This window comes from Brachionichthys hirsutus, unplaced genomic scaffold (genome assembly GCF_040956055.1).
Source record: "Brachionichthys hirsutus isolate HB-005 unplaced genomic scaffold, CSIRO-AGI_Bhir_v1 contig_1061, whole genome shotgun sequence".
NCBI lineage: Eukaryota > Metazoa > Chordata > Actinopteri > Lophiiformes > Brachionichthyidae > Brachionichthys > Brachionichthys hirsutus.
Window position 1 is genome coordinate 105,553 of NW_027180458.1, and position 23,330 is coordinate 128,882.

At 42.6% G+C, this 23,330-nt stretch overlaps 3 protein-coding genes across 3 annotated transcripts; 1 reads left to right on the forward strand and 2 right to left on the reverse strand.

Moving 5' to 3' along the window:
* Window positions 1-17,211: 17,211 nt before the first annotated feature.
* On the reverse strand, window positions 17,212-17,913 carry LOC137915047 (hepcidin-like). Its single transcript, XM_068758531.1, has 3 exons — window positions 17,761-17,913; window positions 17,589-17,663; window positions 17,212-17,469 (listed from the first exon to the last, which is right to left on the reverse strand). Exons 1-3 carry the CDS (start codon window positions 17,845-17,847, stop codon window positions 17,371-17,373), a joined length of 261 nt encoding a protein of 86 aa, XP_068614632.1. The 5' UTR covers window positions 17,848-17,913; the 3' UTR covers window positions 17,212-17,370.
* A 1,600-nt stretch (window positions 17,914-19,513) lies between these two features.
* Window positions 19,514-19,990, forward strand: LOC137915046 (hepcidin-like). The gene is made up of 3 exons (XM_068758530.1): window positions 19,514-19,600; window positions 19,698-19,772; window positions 19,892-19,990. Exons 1-3 carry the CDS (start codon window positions 19,514-19,516, stop codon window positions 19,988-19,990), a joined length of 261 nt encoding a protein of 86 aa, XP_068614631.1.
* Window positions 19,991-22,111: 2,121 nt separating this feature from the next.
* LOC137915048 (hepcidin-like) lies at window positions 22,112-22,588 on the reverse strand. The gene is made up of 3 exons (XM_068758532.1): window positions 22,502-22,588; window positions 22,330-22,398; window positions 22,112-22,210 (listed from the first exon to the last, which is right to left on the reverse strand). Exons 1-3 carry the CDS (start codon window positions 22,586-22,588, stop codon window positions 22,112-22,114), a joined length of 255 nt encoding a protein of 84 aa, XP_068614633.1.
* Between the last annotated feature and the right edge of the window lie 742 nt (window positions 22,589-23,330).

The following is a 23,330-nucleotide window of genomic DNA, read 5'->3' on the forward strand; positions in this document are numbered from 1 at the left end:
AACATCAAGGTGTCAATAAACCCAACATATTGGGTAGACATATATAGACATAGCTATGACCAGAGGACTATGAAACACTTGCAGGGAGAGGCTCTAAGACTGTGAAAAGCAGGAGCAGCTCTCATTCAAAACTCAAGATGTTACTTTGCACCCCTTGTGGATTATTTTTGCTCCCTCGAGGTGGCCTTTGGCCAAAGCAAAAGAGATGAGTACAAAAGACACATTAACGCAGTTGTCAAATGATATCTCCAGCCATTTTCAGCTCAGCTATATGCTGAGTGCCCCAGTTTTTGTGCATTTTCCCCGATATTTCAAGCCCCACACAATATTCTTTCCTATGACTATGCACACACCAAACGTACCAAATGAAAGGTTAAAAAGTCTCTTCTTTTGTCAGAAAAAACAAGTGTGTTACTACCATTTTTCGTTCCGGAATTATTGTTCGTTGAAGAGAGGTAGATTTCAATTTCAGGGTTGATGGCGAATGTTTGGGTTTCAAAAAATATTTTGAGAAGTCATTGGCACTCAAAGAGTTAAATGGGTTAAATAGATGCATCAGAGATAACAGATTTATCTGAAAATATGCCACCTACATAACCCACAATGCAAATGGGGCTAATGTCGCCCAAAGCAGCTGGATGTGCATATGAGCAGCGTTAATCTGCTAACTAACTCCTAACTGCTTTACATGGCTGACAACCACTTGATGTTGGTTTGTTTAGACAGCTTACAGAGTCTCGGGCCTTTGTCTCTGGGGGTAAATATTTACCTCCAGAGACAAACGTGCAACATCAGTCATTATTAATGAGAGGGAATGAACATCCTCTGCATCAACTCGATACATCTCAGCTCACTACACATGACATCATATCCATTGCATCCCTTGTTATTATTTGTGCACAGTGCATTTGGGTACTCGGAAAATCAATCTTGCTTTATAAACTCAACAGTGGCTGGTGAGACGAGTAATGTGTGGCGATAAAATGAGGTGTCACTTCCTCTGCTGTGACATTTATTCATTTAGGATAAATATTTCCAGATCTAAAGGAGACGAGCTTATTTGCTCTCTATGATACAATTAGGTGAGAGCATTGATACCATTGTCATGCCTGTCCTTTCAATACCCTAACCTACAACACCTCACCTGGACACGTGAGTGTTTTTGAATGTGTGTCTGCAGCCGAGGTAATGATGGGCACACCCACTGTAAGCGATAACCCAGTAGAGGTAACAGCATTGCCGTCGAGGATCAGAGTTCACTTCGTCTGTCAAGTTATCATTCTGTACATGCAAATGTTCGCAGGGAGAGGATTTCATCACAAACCCAACTGTTTCCATTTATTGATGCAATCATTGTCTAAAAGCAAACTCACAGCCCTTAAACCACCATTTAAGCTTTGGTAAATTCAGCAAAGCATTTAAAACCAGATTTGGACCCACACCAAATTGAACGCCACTAAATAAGTCTGACTTTTAGATTCCAGTCCTTAAGTAAATAATTAAAAACATCCTGGACCTTGTTGTTATATGGATTATATATTATCAAGATTATCAGGAATCAGGATTATCAAGACAGACAGACCCTTCAGACGTGTGCATGCTGCAGCAAACATTATCAAACACTACAAACACGCACATCAACAGACTCCCACTGTTCTTTGATCTCATCGCACTACATGGACTTTGAGAATTTTCATGCGAGAGAATTTACCCATCCCATCAGGAGCGTCTTATAAACTGAACAGAAACGAATGAGCAGCATTAGATGACAGTAAAGTCTAAAAGTTAGTCAGTCAGAGACGTCATCATGAGCAGTGCTGTAGGCCCTGAACTCACCCAGCACTCCATGCGACAGTAAACAGCTGTCTTGTGTTGACACTAGCATAAATGTATATTATCTACACGAGGGTGAACTGCAAACGCATAGCATGATTAAACTTCATGACCTCATTGGGTTCATTTACGCTGCCCTGTGGTGCATTTTATTCTGCAACGTTTCTCTGTGCACCTTTGGAGCCCGCAGTCCCTGCAGACCTGAGGCGACTCCAACAAACTCACCCCGAACGCGCACAATAGAAAATAAAAACGTCGGGATGACTCGCTGAGGTAAGTTGGCGTCAGACCGGCCGGTTCTCCTTCAACTGTTCACCGGAACGCGCGCGCGCGCACGCAGCGGATAACGTGCTGTCTCACCTCGCTGCGGCGCCGGATCGGTGCGTGAAACCCTGTCAAACAGCCAAGAATGCGGGAGCCGGTGCGCCAAGTCCGTGTCCTGCAGGCGATCCAGCCAGAAACAAATAAAGTCCACGAGGCGACTGCGCGTGTGACAGCGCGTTTGGCACGAGTGCGCCGGTAATGCTGATATAGCCACTCCTATTACGGAAGGCAGGGCTGCGGGGAGGCTGCGGGGAGGCTGCGGGGAGGCTGCGGGGAGGCTGCGGGGAGCGCCAGCCCCGCAGAAACCGCAGCCAACCGAGATGCTCCTGCTGACCTGTTCGTTCCTTTTCGTCCTCCAGCACTCCTCTCCTCCAGATGCATAGGGGATGGGCGGGGGGGGGTGCACACCGGCCGCCCCCCAGGACCTCTGCGCCGATCCACAGCAATTAAGTGCAACTATTTGCCAGGTGTTTTTAATTAGTATTAGGTCCAGGAAGGATGTTTTTAAATATTTACTTAAGGACTTGAATTGGGCAAACTACGGCCCGCGGGCCACGTGCGGTCCCGTGGGCTTCTTAATCCGGCCCACCAAACTTGCCTAAATTATATTATTAAATTAAATGTTATTATAATGAAACCTCCTTCATTTTACCTTTCTCCTGTATTGCTACCTGTGGCAATAGTATTAATACTATATTATTATACACCGGTCATTTGTATTAATTTGCACAAACACTCCACCCATCTGCTCCTGGCCGGGCCCCTCTGTCACGTTTTCAAACCCATTGTGCCCCGTGAGTCAAAAACTTTGCCCGCCCCTGCTCCAGCGGCATCTCATGCTGCGGTGAAAAGCTGCTCACTGTTCGATTAGTTTGCCTGCTCGTCCCGGACTGCAGACCGGAGAGTTGAAGAAACTGGGCTTTTATTATGGTCTGCTGTAGTTTGGATTAAGAGAAAAGTGATTGAATAGCGTTAAAGATACACACAATGGCCCAGGGGATCCTATGAGCGAAGGGAAATGTGGCTTTTGATGCTAATTTTGGAAATCATTATTAATGAGATCAGTGGGAAACTCAAGTGTTGCTCCACACGGGCACGGCAGGCACTGATGAACCAGCATTTACTGTGTCGGCTTGATCTCTTAATGTACTGTATATTGCAAGGGCTCACGGTAAGATTCCTATTAAATTGTTTAACTGATTAGATACTTTATGTAAAAAATAATATAATTTACTTTACAGATTCTACCCATTGGGCAGCAGTGGGTAGCGCTGTTGCCTCACCGCAAGAAGGTCACGAGTTCAAATCCAACTTTCTGTAAGCAGCCTTTGTAATACCTTTTATGTAATTTGGTCCTGGACAGAGCTCGTAACTCAAATTGCTCGTATGTCAAATCAATTTTTCCCATATAAAATAACTGAAAAACAATGATCCGTTCTGGCCGTCTCATTTAAAACACTCAAATCAACGCTAATAACAATGGAAACAAGTTTTGAATTGCTATATAGATGCAAACACATGTTTGCTTTGGGGATACATGTTTCTCCAAAGACAATCGCAAGTGTGTCCACTCACCTCTGGTTGTCAGGGGCAACTCAATTATCTTGTCAGTGACAAATGTGTCACTATTCCTTCACAGACAGATGTGTACAGCTGAGTACAGCACATGCAGCAGCGATTCAGTGACCTGGAAAGGACATGTGTTCTATGTTCACGTGTGTTCATGTGTTCATGTGTTCACAAATGAGGCAAAGATGAGTCTGCAAGCATGATTTCAACAAGTCACTAATTTATAGGCGATTTCAGCATGGTGTCTTTATTAAAACGCTTAATGGGGCCAGCAGTACAGGCTCACTGAGGCCTTGTACAATGAGCATAAAGAAATGGTTCTAGTAAAAGAAACAACAAGTACATTTTAGTGATGAATAGATGCTCTCTGTTCTTTTCAGGAGGATCTTGACTCACACACACTCAGAAATCTTCAGTTTAAAGACCGCAGAGAGCAACTCGCCTGAGACTGCTCTATTGTTTGATGAAGAGCTTAGTCATGTAACAGCTGTTATGAATTAAATATCAGCCTAATCCAGCGTCTGCATTTGTCATCTGTTGTCTGGCTGTAAAGGTAAAACTCCCCACCTGGGCGAAGTACGGTCTCATAGCTCAGTGGTTAGAGCGCTGGCCTTGTAAACTGGGTGTTGTGAGTTCAGTTCTCACCGGGCCCCGGATCACCTTTACATATATTTTACAATTTTACACACACATATGTAAAATTGTGTGTAAAACAGCATGGGACATGGACACAGGGTCTATACCAGGTGGGCAAACTCTACGTCCCTTTGGGCTTTGTGATCCGGCCCTCCGAACTTGTCCAAATTATATAATTAAAGTAAATGTTGTTATAATTAAACTTCCTTCCTTTTACCTTTTCCCTGTAATGCTGCCTTTAAAAGGCAAAATCCTTTCATGTAATGGCTTCTACATGTTATTTATATTAGTTCACACAAACACTCCATCCGTCTCTTCCTGGCAAATTTTAGAACCCATTGTGACTCGCGAGTCAAAAAGTTTCCCCCCCCCCTGGTCTATACACATGCAATAGAGAGAATAAAAACTCTGCTTCCCCTCCTGAGGCACCGGACGGTTTGCCAAAATTTATTCGAGGCCGCCCGATAGTTCTCTTCCATGGCCTCTCCGAGCTCTTCCCAGGCCCGGGTTTTTGCCAATGTACGCTTGGCCTGCCGGTACCTGTAAGCTGCCTCCGGAGTCCCACAAGACAAGATGGCTCGATAAGACTCCTTTTTTGGCAGCGCCAGGCGCCGGAGACCCTTTGACCAAAGCTCAGAGCAGCAGCTTCAATAATGGAGGTGGAGATCATGGTCCACTCGGACATCATGTCCCCAGCCTCCTCCGGGATCTGGGAGAAGTTCTCCCGGAGGTGGGAGTTAAAGGTGAAAACATGCTTTCACCTACAGCGGCCAGAGAGCATTACAAGTCCAACACCGCCCTCTAGTGGAAAGGGAAATTACATTAAATCTTACTGAAAGTGGAATTAAACTCATAGGTCATAGAATATTTGACCAGTATCCTCGTGAGAACAGTTTTATTAAACCATTTGGAAGAAAGAATGCTAAATCAACGAGGCCTCAGAGGTATCAGTCACCACATTAATAAAGTTCATTCTGTTAACATTCTGCAGGAATCTACTTCCTTACCCAAACACAACCTCGGCCACTGTGAGACTCTTTCTGTTTTAAACATCATGAGGATCATATTTTTATTTTATTTTAATCTGTTTGTGTGATGGAAGGCACATATTTTCAGAGAGAGATCACACCAATAAAGCCATAAAGTAAAGATGGAAATCTGGAAAGCTGAAGCAATTGGTAAATTCTCGTATATATGATTTACATAAACAATAAATGGAAAAGCTGAATGCCACCTGGCAAGGAGGGCCTTTTGGAGCAGACTGCATCATGGGAGAGTTTACGCAGGCAGTATCAGGGCAGCAGAAAGCTTGAGGATATGCTCGCTGTAACGTATGACTGTGTATCCTCAATATTAAAGTGGAAATATAATGTGATTATTACAAACCGCCAAACACGCTCACACATAGTCACATCACACAGGCATGTTGGAGGCAGCGCTGGCCAGATGCACACACAAACATGCATAATCCACACAAATGGTCATACAGAAATGATTCCACCCCCCCTCCACACACACATACACGTCAAGTGCGAAACCACATATACACACTGGAACAGTCGCTCAGCACAAACCACATTCAAACACACACACACACACTTAGTGTATACCTCCACACCACCGGTCCAGACCCAGACGCCGCATGCCAGTGCACCTCACTCCCTGAGCCGCAGGCCGCAGGGGTGGAAGACGAAACAGATGGGTACCAGCTGTTTGGATGAGAGCCCCGGGTACACAGCTACTGTATTGCAGCCCACTCGTACACACACACACACACACACACACACACGCATGCACGCATGAACACCAACTCATTCTAGATGTTTAACTGCACCCATGTATGCACTGCTCCCAGAGTTTCTCACACAGAACTTAAAGGAAATGCATCTTAACCGATCTGTTGGGCGATTGTAGGTGTGATGTCATCACTGAAATTCAAAACCAATAACTAGAATTATACTACTGATTACTGATGTTACAAAGGGAAACCCTAAAAAGGATACACCATGCTTTTTGCATTTGAACAGAGACATTGACTGTCAAGATAAGCCCACGTTTAGAAGAGTCAAACAGAAATGAAAGAATTCAATATGAATTCAATAAGTGTTGGCTTTGAATGCATTTCACATTCATATTTGTTACAGCTCCCCGCCACCACTCTTGTGGGTTCTGTGTACTTTTACGGCAGCAAGGTCAGGTGACAGTCTTTATTTTCACACATAAATAATAAATGAAACACAAAACACAACAAGCAAATCATACTTCCTTGCTTCTTGGACTTTTCAGTCACCAACCTGGAACCTTTGGCACTTAAATAAAATTAAGAAGATAGAAAGAAAGCTTTTTTATTATTACTGTTATTATTATTGAGACGTTAACCATAGTACAAACACTGCAACGAGGTTTTGTTTACACCCTATACAAGGGACCCCTCGAAACAATCACACAATCATGCATATGTGTATATGGACCGTAGCATGCGGAGAGAGGCATAGGGTGAAGCCGCCGCCATGAACGGTGCACCAGGAGCAGTTGGGGGGTGGCGGTGCCTTGCTCAAGGGTAGCTCAGTGGTGTTCTGAGGGTAGACTGGCCCAGCCAGCCACCAGCACACACTCCTCATTCCATCTGAGCTGGGACTTGAACAGTTTGCTCTCTCCGGTTCTCAAACCAAGGCCCAACCAACTGAGCCACTGCTGACACTTAACCCACTGCACTACCTGCACAACACACAAAGTTACTGACCATGAGTATAATGGGGTAGTCGTCCACCAGAGAGTATATATTTATTTCAGGAGGCATCCATCGGTCCACTTTCTTGCCGCTTTTCCTGTTTGCGAGTCACGGGGGTTGCTGGAACCAATCCCAGATTACTATGGGCAAGAGGCGGGGGTACACCTCAGACGAGTCGCCAGCACATTGCGGCGCCACACAGGGACGGACAACCACTCACGCACACGCTCATACACTACGGATAATTTGGAGCCATCGATTCACCTGAGCTGCATGTTTCTGGAGGTTGGAGGAAACCGGAGAACCCGGAAAAAACCCATGCGGACACGGGGAGAACATACAAACTCCGCACAGATAGGATTTGAACCTCGCACCTTCTTGCTGTGAGGCAACAGCGCTAACCACTACGTCAACATGCCAGTAGAAATGCAAACTATATTGGGTCTTATTTCAGGAATAATGTCGGCGTGAATTAAAGATGATTGTTTGTTGCAGTATCGGATAACCGATCTGTCAGAAAGTCTATGGCTCTCGGACGCTTCAGTCGGTCTGTGATCTAAAGGAATCTGACCTGATGTACAACAAGATGTACACCCCCCCCCCCCCCCCCCCCAGTAGAGTCCAGACACTGGTGGCGACGGCTGATGACTGGTGACATGTTTCAAACCAACGAAAGGATTGGTAAAATGATGGATTTTGATGGATATATATAAAAAACTTCACAGAGGTTTATTGTCACAACAGCTGTGACAACCTAAAAGCTAACTGTCCACAATGAGGCCGGTTGATGCTGCCGATCCTCCCGACCTCTCTTTGTTTCTCTGTGTTTCCTCTCTGAACCCAGTAATTTCTGATCCAGCCTCAACTATCAGCTTTCATCCTATGAGTCAACCGAGGTGGTGACTCCTTCAGCTCATTACAACATGACTTATTGTAACCAAAACGCTCCTTTTAGTGCCTTGAATGCATATTTCCACTGACTGAACACCATTAGTTACAGCCAGCGGTTCTTCCCTTTTATTACATTCACTTTGAATGCAATACGTCCCGTTAAATAAAATTCAGCATTGTGTTAAGTACAGGCAGGTTTTTGATTCACGGGTGCTTAAAGTTTCTGCGACGGTCGAGCCACCGCAAAACGTGAGATGAAACGTAACAGAGCGCCTGCGTAGTTCACAGGCAATCCTGGGGCAGCGCTTCAGACTGTAGCATCTGCTGAACGCTGAGCGGGAAAGAAATGGCGAATGGAAATGATACTGTGTGCATGGTTCACCGCGGTCATCCTGTGATTCCAGCTTCAGAGCTGATGTGGTCTGGCCAGTGTGGGTAAAGAGGGCAGGCTGGGACAAACGGCAAGCTGCTTCGGAATCCTGTTCCCCCCGTGGAAACCAACAGGATGTCGTTAATGAACCACAGTGCGTTTGAACTGTCGCATCGCGCCCGTAGAGCTGTCCAGCCCTGAACGCTGGCCTGCACAACATGCAATGGAAGAGGAAGTCAAACGAGAAACATTTCTAAACACTGAGGATGTATCAAATCAGGAATCACTGTCTCACAGACGAAAGACCACAAATCAGATGTTGGCCATAATATCGGGGAGAGTCTTTGGGTAATGTATTGTGGAGGCTTTAAGTGACTGGGGCAGCCTGGTTCTTGTTGTGTCCCAGCGGCTCCCTGCCGCAAACGTCTTCCTGTCAGGTCTGACGTGACCTCAGAGTCCGACTGCAGCCAACATTTCAGTGAAGACTGTTGCCGCTTGTTGATTTATTTGCGAAGGCTTTGGGGAAACACTGTTGTTTTTCCACAGATTCCACTGCTCTGGGATTGAATTTACTGGCTGGCAGTCTGGCTCCCTCTGAGTGGGTTTACCTGCCACGGCCACAAGATGGGGGTGACGGAGTGCTGCAGAACTGGCAGTTAACGTGTCGATAACAAAGAGGGGGGGAAAACACACACAAGCTCACATCATTATCATGATATCTGCATACAGTGGTGATGGTTCAGCAACTGTGTGTAGATACGCTGCACATTGTTTCAATTACTCCAAACTGCTGTTCAGACCATGCCATCGGAACAGGCTCAAAAATACTACCGTGTTTGATCTTGTGGGCTTTTGTGAAACTGGAAATGAATGGTGATTAACTATAATGATGATCGTCATGGTGAACGGTTTTGTGCCACAGGTTATTTAACCGTAGAGTAGAACTAAAAGCTTTAAAAAAGAAAACTATTACCCGGTACTGTCTTCAGAGGGAGGAATGCGGCACGTTGATACGGTCCAGTCGATGAGTCCAGGTGATTTCCAGTCAGCAAAGGACCTTGTCATATTTGATGAGAAACCTCAGTTACCCAAAGACATGCAAGCTGTAAAAAATGTTGCAAAGTTGTTTTCCTTTCTCGGTGGAAGCAACTTGAACTGCTTGAGCCCAGCTCAAGTTTATTTGTGCGTGGACGTGTGCATGTGTGCGGCGTTGCAGTGGCATAGCTTTGTAGTGTTGACTGAGAGAGAGGATATGGCTATGATTAAAGCAGGCAATAAAGCAAAGGTGGTAATTGGGATCATAAACACTCACTTTTCCATTTACCCCTCTAGTGAAGTGTTCCTCTTTTATTCTGAGCGGCCGCTTCCTCAGAAAAACAGCATCCACTCCGAGTGGTCTGAGTGTTTACACCCTTTAAGTCAACAAATGCCGAGAGCACAGCAGTCCACATTAACAGGTTGGCTTTCCAATGATGGTGCACTTATGAACCCAGAATGCAAGCAGTGTTTCCATTCAAATGGCTGAAAGTTAGAAAATAGAAAATGCTGTTATATGAACACGACTAGCTAATTCCATTGAGATCATAATCTGTTACATCCAGAATTAAAGAGGTAATCAGATTAATGTTGCAAAAACAGAGTTTTTTTTCCTGCTAATTTTGTAAACTTTCAATGATAATCTTTCAAGGCTACTGGTTGAATGTGCTATCACAAAAAAAAGCACATTTTGAAAAACTCCAAACAGACAAAAAAAAAAAATGATAAAAACAATTCACCCCATGTTACATTATTCTGTTATTTTACAAAGCTGTGTTGAAGATGAGTCATTTAATTGACATTTATTTTGTCTTGTATTTATTATATAATATAAACTAATCCAAAAAGTAGCAGAAAGTAATCAGGTTATTCAATTTTAAGATTACAGAATACACGTTTCCCCAGGTCATTGGTAATTGCATCACAATGTCTTTTTAAAGCAAGCCCTGATTGAGGAAATAGAAATCTGCATTAAAAACAATTATATATTTACGTAGAAGCGTTTTAACCAAACAAATCAGCAGTTAAAAACAATTAATTTACTGTAATTTAAATTATATTGCATTTTGGGGGTTTTTTTTTATTAAATTTGCACGTGTGACTCTTTCACTGCTGATCTGGGCTCAGATCAAATGAAGGGCGAATGAAGAAACGTTTTCAGATCTCGCTATGAGGAAATTAAACTCGGAGACATTTGGATTGAGTGTTATGGGCGCAATGCACCATGTGTCCTTCCTCTGCAACATCAGAGCAGCTGAGATGTCAGTAAGTCTCAAATTTAAAAGGTGCTCATCAGATCTGAGTCTGTTTTCACGAGTTTGACAGATGCTTTATTATGACTGGAAGAGATTACGCCTGCCCTCTGGCCATGCAGATTAGGATCCGTTCAACATTCTTCTTCCCTTTAAGAAGAAACGCGTATCTATTAGGCCATCTGCATTTTCAGGTTAAGGCCGAGGAACGTTAATTTCTCGCAATCCTTTGAAGACGGGTCGCGGCGGAAGCTCACCCGGCCAGTGTGTTCCTTTGCTTCTCCAAGTCTAAATGCTGTTTGGCATGTTTGTCATAGCAAATGAAAGGAATAACGCAGGCTGTCAGGTATAGGAAAGAGCCAGGCTACAAGGCTGTAGCAATCAGGAAAATGGTCCGGAACAAGGCAGGGCTTCAGTAAAAAAATACCTCCAGTCCTACTTTAAAAAGCATGAGTCCAGGGAAAATTAAAATGTAGAGTGCAATTAAAAAAATCACTGTGTAAATGTTAGCATGTGGAAGTTTTTCTTTTCCTTTTCCCCTTTTTTCCCCTTCCTTGTAGCCGAACAAAGAATGCCCAGAGGCAGAGCTGTGCAGCTGCTGCATATTACTGCATCCATATGTTTTAAATAAGTCCCCATTATAATTAAAATCATAAAAAACAGGTAATGTGGCCCTCTTAAACATTTAAATTTAAGTTAACTAATGTGGCGTTCAAGTCTCTGTGAGCCTTATTGCATTTCCTAATTGAACGAGTCTTGGGAACAACCAGATTCAGCAACGATCAAAGAAGCCATTATTTGGAACAGATATTGCTCCAATGTTGGAATCTAAAAGAAAATTGTGCTTACACCTAAAAGCTGTTTGCATTTCTATACAAACAATTTCTATTTGCCTTTTTGGCCTAGTTTTTAAGTCAGAGGAAAGACCCCCATTGCACATTGCACAAGACTGTGAGAAACGTTGCATATTGACTGATACAATCAGCAGTAATTCAAAGAAAATGTGGGCATGAGGTCGTCTGTAATTTCCAGCAATCTCAACTCTGCAGCTGCACATTGGTGGTATTAGAAAGGCAACATGGACTCCTGTGCTCATTAAAACGAAACTAAAAATGTGTTTATTTGCAGATCCAGCTCCTCAATGAAGACACTGTCCACTTGTTTCCTGAGACTATGACAGATCAGAGATCAGTTGTTTTTCAAAAACAAAGCAGCAACTTTCAACATTTATGACCTTTGAGTATGGATTAAAACAAACAAGCAGATACCAACAATAGCGGATATGCAATATGTTGAAGGTAGAGGAGCTCACACAATAAGGATTTGAAGTGAACTTTCACAGAGGACTCCACTCCACTCCAACCTTCTGTTAAAAGCCACTGAGGGTGTCTCCTCACACCAGGACATGTCAGTGGAGTTTCCATGGGAGGAAAGAAGATGTCTGGTCAAATTCGCTTTAAAATGGATATTTCCGAGCCATCAGAGGGTGAAAGTCTGGGTTTTCAGACTGATTTTGTGACGTCTTGCTGACAGTGGCCTTCCATTCCTCAAAAGTTCAATATCTCCTAATATATTTCCCTTCAGCTGTGCAGTAAGAGTCCCAGGCCGGCCCGGCTCTGGCACACTGTTCACATTTCGCTTAATGGTGCACGCTAATTTACTGAGACTGCACACCGTTCTGGGCCCGTGGTACAATGCCCACGTTCCAGCTGAGAAAATATATCATTAGTCCCTCATCTGTGTAATGCTTGCCACGTTTCGCTATAAAAGCAGGGTGTAAAGCAACATGGATAAAACAGGAGTGATTTGCAGTGAGCCTCATTTTTGCCTGCCTTGGAATAGTTAGTGTTATGAAAACCGGATGGGATGCAGTGTTAAAAAGGCCGTTTTGCTTACCGAAGGCTCCTGGGTGGCGGCAAGACGAAGCGTTTCCCTTGCCAATGTCTCCGATGATGTCCTATACAGCCGTAGTTTGTAGAGAGGGCAGCTCTTTACGAGCCTGCTTTGAACGTTATACGGATTTGATTAACTTTCCAATTAAGATTCCATGTTAATTACAGACCCGGTATGTTAAATCAGGAAGATGGGCTCTGCAGAAATATACGTGTGCCCCCCACACGTGATTACTTCGCTGCTGCAGCGCTCGATAAAAGAATAAAGGAAGTTTCTTTACCACCCAAAGGGGGGGGGGGGCGCCCTCCACAGCAGACTGGCATCCTACACAACTGCTGCAGCTTATGTGTTGCTCTGTCATTAAGTGGCCAACAGTGAGCGCGACACCATTTTTTTTTTTTTTTTGGCACAACACCACAGCTCTTTGGTTTCTTTACTTCACAAACATTTTTACAGGCGTGACAGGCTGCGACCGAGCAGGCCGCAACAGACAGCTCTGTCACCTCAAAAAAACCACCGCGCCGGGCCTCACGAGCCGGCTAAATATACCACCTCCTGTTGAGTCTGACCGACTATCGTGTGGCTTAATTAACCGACACAGGACACCTAATTAGAGGCCAGTGGAAGCCCTTTGACTGGATGCTTTGTAGCCGTGAGCACAGAGCGAACCATGCCTTCAACCAACCAAAGTCCTTCCCTGATCACTCACCAATGCAATATTGAACAACCCGAACCCGGTCGTCCCACCTCATGTTCTACATCCATGTTCACCATTCTACTTACACACCGACCTGTCCAGATGACCTAGCAACCGCCGTCTACTCTTCTGTCGCTCGATTTCCTTTTATCACAAGGCAATTCATATGGCAGCAATTTTGGCAGGCCAACACCCAGTTGGTGAATGTGCCTGACCCCCTGTCTGTCACTTTCTGCCCCCCTCCTGCCACCCTCCACAGACACCCTTTATAAAGCCACATCTATGACAGGGGCCCGAGCGCCCAGCCCGGTAATGTTAGAGCCTGAGGATCACGAGCATCTATGGATTTTCAGATATTACAGGTTGCAAAACGTTGCTCCATGCATGTAAGCTAACTGCTCATGAATGAGAGTGTGGCAGTCCGCTACCGTCTCGTTCCTCTTGTCCCGTCAGGGGTCGCCACAGCAAATAGACCTTCGAGTCGAGTGCATGCTTATTTCTGGCAAAGTTTTACACCGGATGCCGCTCCTACCGCAGCCCGTATTAACACATAATAGTTTCATTTGACAAGAGAAATTTCTCAACCATCAGTGCCATGTCACCATTTTACTGCACTGTGAGCATCCATCCATCCATCTGTTGGTCCATCCATCCAATTTATTGCTGATGAGATGATTGTGATTGTTTGTTCAAGTCTCTCGGAGCCTTCTTGTATTTCCTAACAGAACTGAGTCTTGGGAAGAACCAGATTCAGCAACGATCAAAGAAGTCATTATTTGGAACAGGTATTGCTCCAATGTTGGAATCTAAATAAAAAATGGATCTTACGCCTGAGAGCTGTTTGCATTTCTATACAAACAATTTCTATTTGCCCTTTTGGCCCAGTTGTTAAGTCAGAGGAAAGACCCCGATTGCACAAGACTGTGAGAAACGTTGCATATTGACTGATACAATCTGCCCAGAACCTTCTTGCTGTGAGGCCACAGCGCGACCCACAGCCACTGTGCTGTCCTAGTTGTAAGCATTCAACCCTTAGCATGTGGCCTAATTCAAAACAGTGTGCCTTCGCAGTGGTTATTTCTATATTTCATCAACATGGCAGGAAAATAATAAAAAGAAAGGGAGCAATCCGTTCATTCCATCCTCATATTTGGAGCGAGAGAAGCCGTTTCACTCAGATGAAGCTGGACACATGTATGGAGTGGAAATGGCCCCATTTAAATGGTTTCACCATCACGGAAATGCAGTGGCCTTTGACTCCATGGAGAAGCCACTTACAAGCCCTCACAATAAAAACCCACGCAGGCTATAATAAGACCTGCTTTGTTTCAAATACGTTGAAGTGAAAACATTTATTGGACTAATTACAACGGTCTTCTATTCTTCCTGTGTTACACATGCTTTGGCACAGCTCCCAGCATTCCATCAAAACGTCTAGCTTCCTTTGACTACTGTGCATGGAGAGGTAGGGATTAAATGTAACGCCTTACTGCGGGACTAAATCCATTTTCACCGATGGTACTTTCTTTTTTTTAATTGATCCATGAACTAGCTAATGTCAATCCTGCAGGGATTTCGTGAAAAACCTTGCGGCTACCGTACACGATTACTGGTCCGATGCCATAGCAGAAAAATAGTTGTTTGAAAGTTAAAAATGTGAACCCATGACTGCACATATGCAGGTTAATTGGATCGACTTCAAATATGTAATTTAATATGAACAGTTGACATCTGATCATTATGATACAGAAACACAAACTTGTTCTTAGATTTATTAGAAAGGTTTAAATGCTTTTTTGCATCTAATAATTGATCTGCTGATATTGAGCTTCGCCTCGTGTGTGCCTGCTAATATGACAACTGCAGCCTCCCCAAATCGATCAACACTCTTCAGTATTTATGAGCCATTTTGGACTGGTAGGGGAATCCTCAGAATGGACAGCAGAAACCACAGCCTCGCATATCAGGACAGCAGTTGTAGCAAAACTGGCAAAGAAGCAGGGCTACGCTTCTGTCCATGCTTCCATATGACTTTATATTTGGGGGCAGCAGTGGCTCAGTGGGTTGGGACCTGAGCTGGGAGCCAGAGGGTCACTGGCCCAGACAAAAATACAGTGTGGACTGGTTGCTGGAGAGTTTACTGCCTCCAGGGCACTGCTAAGGTGCCATTGAGCAAGACCCCCCCCCCCCCCCAAACAGCCCCAGTCATGCCAACTGTGGCGGTGCCTTCACCCTATAACCCTTTCTACTCATGTTCCAGGCCCCTACATATGGATGTGTGTTTAATCATTTGGAGGTTCCCCATATTAAGGTGAAAACAAATGTTGCTGTCGGTTGCGGAATGGTATGGCTACATATAGCGACATATATTATCGTCATATCTATGGTGATACAGACAATACTTTAATGATTTTATCGTCGCTTTCATTTTTTTTATGAAATTTGTCTACAAGATGAGAAATGCAGAAAATCATCAGCCTTACCTTTCACTGATCTCTCAACAACTAAACTGAACTGAACTGCCACGTATGATTGATGCTTCTAAATTCAACTGTTAAAACTCTGTTTTGTATTTATTTCCTTTATTTCCTGTATTTATTTCCATTGATTATTTGAGGGACAGCGTCCTCAGCAGGATACACTTGTGAGCATTTCAGAGTGCCGAACATGATGAGCAGGACTTTCAGAGCCTGCAATGGAATCAAGAATGAAGAGAGATTTACAATATTATGTGGAACAGTTGATATATAACCAATTATTACATTCTATCCATCCATCGTCGATCCATTTTCCTGCAGACAAGACGATTGCGATCTTCTCGTCTACGCAGTAATATCTGCCTTGTGGGTCACAAAACTGCTGGAGCCTATCCCAAGCGACTCCGTGCGAAAGGTGGGCCGTGGGGGTACACCCCGGAAAAGGAAATAAATACAAATCAGAGTTTTAACAGCTGAATTTAGAAGCATTAATCATACGTGGCAGCTGCATTTCTCATCTGGTAGACAAATTCCAAAAAGAAAATTAAAGCTACGATAAAATCATTAAAGTATTGTCTGTATCACCATATATATGACGATAATATATGTCGCTATATGTGGCCGTATCTGTCTTACAGTTTTGTGCCGGAAGGTCCCAATGAATGAAATTGTAAAAGTAGTACTTTCTGTTACAATAAGAACAAAAAGTTCTTTTTTTAATCAATGACTAGCCAGATATTTATTCCATCAGGCAGTCCCTGATTCAAAAGCGTTTTGATATTCCGTAGATTTAACATGAATTAGGGTTTTTCCATTATTTGACAAGATTGTTGGAAGACCGACTTTCCCGGATATTATAAATGGCCTTGACTTGACTCAGAGTTCATTGCAAACACTGATCACTTTCATTTCTACTTGGTCTTTAGATTGGTTTTAAACTGTCAGAAACGTTAATCATGTTTGAGTGAAAAGGTAGAAAATCATATAGATTTAGACTGATGTGATGCACATTGTTGAAATTCTTATTATTTTGACCTCAGTTTTGTCAGAGTATTCGATCCGGATGATGTAGAATATTGAACTGTCAACAACTTATAACAGGTTCTAAGACATAAAGAACACTTTTTAATGATGTTGTACATGTAGTATTGATCTTTTGATAGATGTAACATTTACTTTCAGGTCAGATGTCATGGTCCAGGCTTGTCCCGTCCTCTGACCTGGCATGTCAACATTCCCTCTGCCCTCCCTCCTGGTTGATTGACAAGCGAGGTGATCAATCACCAGCGGCCAATGCTCCACACCCGTCTTAACCTTCCCAATCAGCTTTGGCTTTTCAACTTCACCATGACTGAAAGTCATCACTGGATTATTGCACCTGTTTCTGGAAGTCATTTTCATGTTTGATGCTTCTTTTTGTGTGTATGTAAAACATTACACAAGAAATTTCACTCCAATCAAAATTTATTGAAATGATAAATTGCTCCTCTAAGATCCTCTCAGTGGAGTTCAATGAAAGCAGAGTTGGAGCAAATACATTAAACAACTTCAGATATTTATAAGGATTCACATCTTAAACTGACTGAAGCAGACTAACTACTTAATTTAACACATTTATATTTAGTGGTTATTGCTGAAATCCCAGGCTGGTTCAGGAGTCCTCAGAACCCGCAGCAGACTCCACATCCACTCATATTAGGGCAGCAGTTGCAGCAAAACCTGCAGGCAGCAGGGTTACGCTTCCGTCTGTTATACGGCATCTGTGTAAAAGACAAGGGACAGTATTTCATCTCCAGCATCATCAGTTTCCTCTGTTCATGGACTCTCCTTCAATGGACCTGAGACATTTGTCTCAGTCCATTCATCGAATTGGACATACCTTCCAGGAGTCGTCTGACATTTCTTGTGCAGCAACTGGATGCTCGTTGCTCATTGGCTCCTCCAGCTCCTGAACCTGTCAATGAATTGTTAACATTTATAGTCGGAGTCAGGATTTAACAGTTTGACAAGACCCTCAAAGCGAATGAAATGATTCTGAGTGAAGTTCTTACTTCAGAGACTGGAACAGCAGAGTTCTCCTGAATGCAAATACAGACCAGCATGACGGCCACAGCAACTGTAACACTGAACGTCCTCATGTTTGGAGGTTTGACTGCTTTAGTTCTGAGCTCCTCGGACTCTTCTGGTGACTCCTGTCAGCTCCTTTGACTTCTTCTCCTGTCTGATGTGTGAATGTGACAAATGTGTTGGTATTTATACCGACTGGACTTCTGTTGCCTCATTGGGGGGAAAAGCCTCTGCTGGGAATGAGAATGGGAAAGTCATCGATGATGCAAACTCGGTTTGTTTCCTTCTCAATTCAAAGTACAACCTTTTTAATCTAATCTTTTTATCTAATAGCTAAATGTTTCATGAATCAAGAGAGCAATGCTCCATGAACAACACAAGTGATTCTGATGTATTTATATCTAATAGTTGTTAATAGTTCAGTGTTATACATACATACAGATTAATCACTCTGACTGTGATTTCATAATGATCTTAAATTTCAATAATTTCATTATATTAATATAAAGCTGTACAATATTGACATTTGTACGTTTTGAGAATTTCTGACAGTGTAAAATAAATCCCAAAGAGAAGTATAAGTTAAAAAAGGCAGTGATTCCAGTTAACTCTGATAACATCAGGGACATTTTTAATTTTCAGAACATACAGTCTTAAATAAATATCCCTCAAAAAAGACTAGAACCCTTACGTCATCTTCGTAACAAACATGAGCATCAACAACTGCACATATGATGAAACAAACACCTGATTGGCCATTGTGCTCAACGGGCAACCGACTTTGTCACTCTTGTTTAAATTTACATTTGTAATATTTCTGAGACTCCAACTTGAAAGTTTTCATTGCATTAGATCAGGTGGTAAATTGCAGTTACTTGTTGTCACGTAATGCATAAGTGAACATGGAACAAATACACAGCTTGAGTCGACTGTGTATTGTTTGCAGCACGGTGGCGCAGTGGTAAGTGCTGTTGCCTCACAGCTATGGGCTTTCTGGGACATCGTTGCATGTTTTCCCCGTGTCTGCGTGTGTTCTCTCCGGCCTCTTCCCTGCACCAAAAACATGCAAAGTAGGTGAATTGGTTGCACTAAATTGCCCATAGGTGTGTGTGTGTGTGTGTGTGTGTGAATGATTGTCTGTCTGTGTGTGACCCTGCGATGAACCGGCGGCTTGTCCAGGGTGTGCCCCGCCTCTCAACCGTTCACGGCTGGGATAGGCTCAGGCACGACCCGCGACCCAGGAACGGACTAAGAGGTTCAGAGGATAAATAAATGAATGAATGAATGTCATAGTGAATTATAACAGATTCATGCATTTGGATGCTGTATAATATTAAACTATTAACAACTGTTAAATGTCAAGACATCAGCATCACTGTTGCGTGGCATGTTTAATACTGATCTATTGAACGATGTAACATTTTACCCGAGATCAGAAACACAACTTCCAATTTATTCCACAACAAGAGCTTTTTGAATGATTACATCATTTCCTGTAGATAAATTGATTGTTTGATATTTGCAGCAGACAAACCGACTTTCCATCATCGAGGACTTTCCCATTCTCATTCCCAGCAGAGACTTTTCCCCCCAATGAGGCAACAGAAGTCCAGTCGGTATAAATACCAACACATTTGTCATATTCACCCATCAGACAGGAGAAGAAGTCAAAGGAGCTGACAGGAGTCACCAGAAGAGTCCGAGGAGCTCAGAACTAAAGCAGTCAAACCTCCAAACATGAGGACGTTCAGTGTTACAGTTGCTGTGGCCGTCATGCTGGTCTGTATTTGCATTCAGGAGAACTCTGCTGTTCCAGTCTCTGAAGTAAGAACTTCACTCAGAATCATTTCATTCGCTTTGAGGGTCTTGTCAAACTGTTAAATCCTGACTCCGACTATAAATGTTAACAATTCATTGACAGGTTCAGGAGCTGCAGGAGCCAATGAGCAACGACCATCCAGTTGCTGCACAAGAAATGTCAGACGACTCCTGGAAGGTATGTCCAATTCGATGAATGGACTGAGACAAATGTCTCAGGTCCATTGAAGGAGAGTCCATGAACAGAGGACAGTGATAATGCTGGAGATGAAATACTGTCCCTTGTCTTTTACACAGATGCCGTATAACAGACGGAAGCGTAACCCTGCTGCCTGCAGGTTTTGCTGCAACTGCTGCCCTAATATGAGGGGATGTGGAGTCTGCTGCAGGTTCTGAGGACTCCTGCACCAGCCTGGGATTTCAGCAACAACCACTAAATATTCATGCGTTAAATTAAACTTCTGTTCTGCTTTATTCACTATTTGATCTGAACCCTTGTAAATATGTCAAGTAATGGATTGTGGTCAAACAGTACTTCAAGTGAGTTCCGCTGTTTGAATATTCACAGAAACAACTTATCAGTTCAATAAACTTTAATTCTGCTGAAATTCAATGTCTTGGGCTCTTTTATATTATTTTAATCTTGCAATAAAAACAGTCTCATTTTCATTGATTGACATGCATCAACAATCTTGTGGAACCGGATCTGCCTACGCAAGTTCAACATAAGGTCAACGAAAGGTCAAAGCCGTGAATCATTCTGACTATATACTCTTACAGTGATTTCCAATATACTGAATATATCGGTCTTTTTTTATTTTTGCTTGCTTGATTTTACTCATACAGTGTTGAGTAAACAACATGAAGTCAAATGTCCTGGATGAGATCCTGTAGGACAGAAGTTGTGCAATCTCAGAGACTCATACGCTGGTTGGGCAAGAATCCATTGATTATTTGAGGGACAGTGTCCTCAGCAGGATACACTAGTGAGCATTTCAGAGTGCCGAACATGATGAGCAGGACTTTCAGAGCCTGCAATGGAATCAAGAATGAAGAGAGATTTACAATATTATGTGGAACAGTTGACATATAACCAATTATTATATTCTATCGATCCATTTTCCTGCAGATAAGACGATTGCGATCTCCTCGTCTACGCAGTAATATCTGCCTTGCGGGTCACAAAACTGCTGGAGCCTATCCCAAGCGACTACGTGAGAAAGGTCGGGGTACAACCCGGAAAAGGAAATAAATACAAAACAGAGTTTTAACAGTTGAATTTAAAAGCATCAATCATACGTGGCAGTTCAGTTCAGTTTAGTTGTTGAGAAGATCGGTGAAAGGTAAGGCTGATAATTTTCTGCATTTCTCATCTGGTAGACAAATTCCAAAAAGAAAATTAAAGCTACGATAAAATCTTTAAAGTATTGTCTGTATCACCATAGATATGACGATAATATATGTCGCTATATGTGGCCGTATCTGTCTTACAGTTTTGTGCCGGAAGGTCCCAATGAATGAAATTGTAAAAGTAGTACTTTCTGTTACAATAAGAACAAAAAGTTCTTTTTTTAATCAATGACTAGCCAGATATTTATTCCATCAGGCAGTCCCTGATTCAAAAGCGTTTTGATATTCCGTAGATTTCACATGAATTAGGGTTTTTCCATTATTTGACAAGATTGTTGGAAGACCGACTTTCCAGGATATTATAAATGGCCTTGACTTGACTCAGAGTTCATTGCAAACACTGATCACTTTCATTTCTACTTGGTCTTTAGATTGGTTTTAAACTGTCAGAAACGTTAATCATGTTTGAGTGAAAAGGTAGAAAATCATATAGATTTAGACTGATGTGATGCACATTGTTGAAAATTCTTATTTTTTTGACCTCAGTTTTGTCAGAGTATTCGATCCGGATGATGTAGAATATTGAACTGTCAACAACTTATAACAGGTTCTAAGACATAAAGAACACTTTTTAATGATGTTGTACATGTAGTATTGATATTTTGATAGATGTAACATTTACTTACAGGTCAGATGTCATGGTCCAGGCTTGTCCCGTCCTCTGACCTGGCATGTCAACATTCCCTCTGCCCTCCCTCCTGGTTGATTGACAAGCGAGGTGATCAATCACCAGCGGCCAATGCTCCACACCCGTCTTAACCTTCCCAATCAGCTTTGGCTTTTAAACTTCACCATGACTGAAAGTCATCACTGGATTATTGCACCTGTTTCTGGAAGTCATTTTCATGTTTGATGCTTTTTTTTGTATGTATGTAAAACATTACACAAGAAATTTCACTCCAATCAAAATTTATTGAAATGATAAATTGTTCCTCTAAGATCCTCTCAGTGGAGTTCAATGAAAGCAGAGTTGGAGCAAATACATTAAACAACTTCAGATATTTATAAGGATTCACATCTTAAACTGACTGAAGCAGACTAACAACTTAATTTAACACATTTATATTTAGTGGTTGTTGCTGAAATCCCAGGCTGGTTCAGGAGTCCTCAGAACCCGCAGCAGACTCCACATCCACTCATATTAGGGCAGCAGTTGCAGCAAAACCTGCAGGCAGCAGGGTTACGCTTCCGTCTGTTATACGGCATCTGTGTAAAAGACAAGGGACAGTATTTCATCTCCAGCATCATCACTATCCTCTGTTCATGGACTCTCCTTCAATGGACCTGAGACATTTGTCTCAGTCCATTCATTGAATTGGACATACCTTCCAGGAGTCGTCTGACATTTCTTGTGCAGCAACTGGATGGCCGTTGCTCTTTGGCTCCTCCAGCTCCTGAACATGTCAGTGAATTGTTAACATTTAAAGTCGGAGTCAGGATTTAACAGTTTGACAAGACCCTCAAAGCGAATGAAATGATTCTGAGTGAAGTTCTTACTTCAGAGACTGGAACAGCAGAGTTCTCCTGAATGCAAATACAGACCAGCATGACGGCCACAGCAACTGTAACACTGAGCGTCCTCATGTTTGGAGGTTTGACTGCTTTAGTTCTGAGCTCCTCGGACTCTTCTGGTAACTCCTGTCAGCTCCTTTGACTTCTTCTCCTCTCTGATGTGTGAATGTGACAAATGTGTTGGTATTTATACCGACTGGACTTCTGTTGCCTCATTGGGGGGAAAAGCCTCTGCTGGGAATGAGAATGGGAAAGTCATCGATGATGCAAACTCGGTTTGTTTCCTCCTCAATTCAAAGTACAACCTTTTTATCTAATAGCTAAATGTTGCATCAATCATGAGAGCAATGCTCCATGAACAACACAAAAGTGATTCTGACGTATTTATATCTAATAGTTGTTAATAGTTCAGTGTTATACATACATACAGATTAATCACTCTGACTGTGATTTCATAATGATCTTAAATTTCAATAATTTCATTATATTAATATAAAGCTGTACAATATTGACATTTGTACGTTTTGAGAATTTCTGACAGTGTAAAATAAATCCCAAAGAGAAGTATAAGTTAAAAAAGGCAGTGATTCCAGTTAACTCTGATAACATCAGGGACATTTTTAATTTTCAGAACATACAGTCTTAAATAAATATCCTTCAGAAAAGACTAGAACCCTTACATCATCTTCGTAACAAACATAAGCATCAACAACTGTACATATGATGAAATAAACACCTGATTGGCCATTGTGCTCAACGGGCAACTGACTTTGTCACTCTTTAAATTTACATTTGTAATATTTCTGAGACTCAA

Excerpts from the sequence above, each read along its gene's own strand:
- LOC137915048 (XM_068758532.1), bottom strand. The coding sequence starts at position 22,588 with ATGAGGACGCTCAGTGTTACAGTTGCTGTGGCCGTCATGCTGGTCTGT. Across the intron at positions 22,399-22,501 it reads CTGCTGTTCCAGTCTCTGAA|GAGCTGGAGGAGCCAAAGAG; the intron begins GTAAGAACTTCA and ends TGACATGTTCAG. Across the intron at positions 22,211-22,329 it reads TGTCAGACGACTCCTGGAAG|ATGCCGTATAACAGACGGAA; the intron begins GTATGTCCAATT and ends TCTTTTACACAG.
- LOC137915047 (XM_068758531.1), bottom strand. The coding sequence starts at position 17,847 with ATGAGGACGTTCAGTGTTACAGTTGCTGTGGCCGTCATGCTGGTCTGT. Across the intron at positions 17,664-17,760 it reads CTGCTGTTCCAGTCTCTGAA|GTTCAGGAGCTGGAGGAGCC; the intron begins GTAAGAACTTCA and ends ATTCATTGACAG. Across the intron at positions 17,470-17,588 it reads TGTCAGACGACTCCTGGAAG|ATGCCGTATAACAGACGGAA; the intron begins GTATGTCCAATT and ends TCTTTTACACAG.
- LOC137915046 (XM_068758530.1), top strand. The coding sequence starts at position 19,514 with ATGAGGACGTTCAGTGTTACAGTTGCTGTGGCCGTCATGCTGGTCTGT. Across the intron at positions 19,601-19,697 it reads CTGCTGTTCCAGTCTCTGAA|GTTCAGGAGCTGCAGGAGCC; the intron begins GTAAGAACTTCA and ends ATTCATTGACAG. Across the intron at positions 19,773-19,891 it reads TGTCAGACGACTCCTGGAAG|ATGCCGTATAACAGACGGAA; the intron begins GTATGTCCAATT and ends TCTTTTACACAG.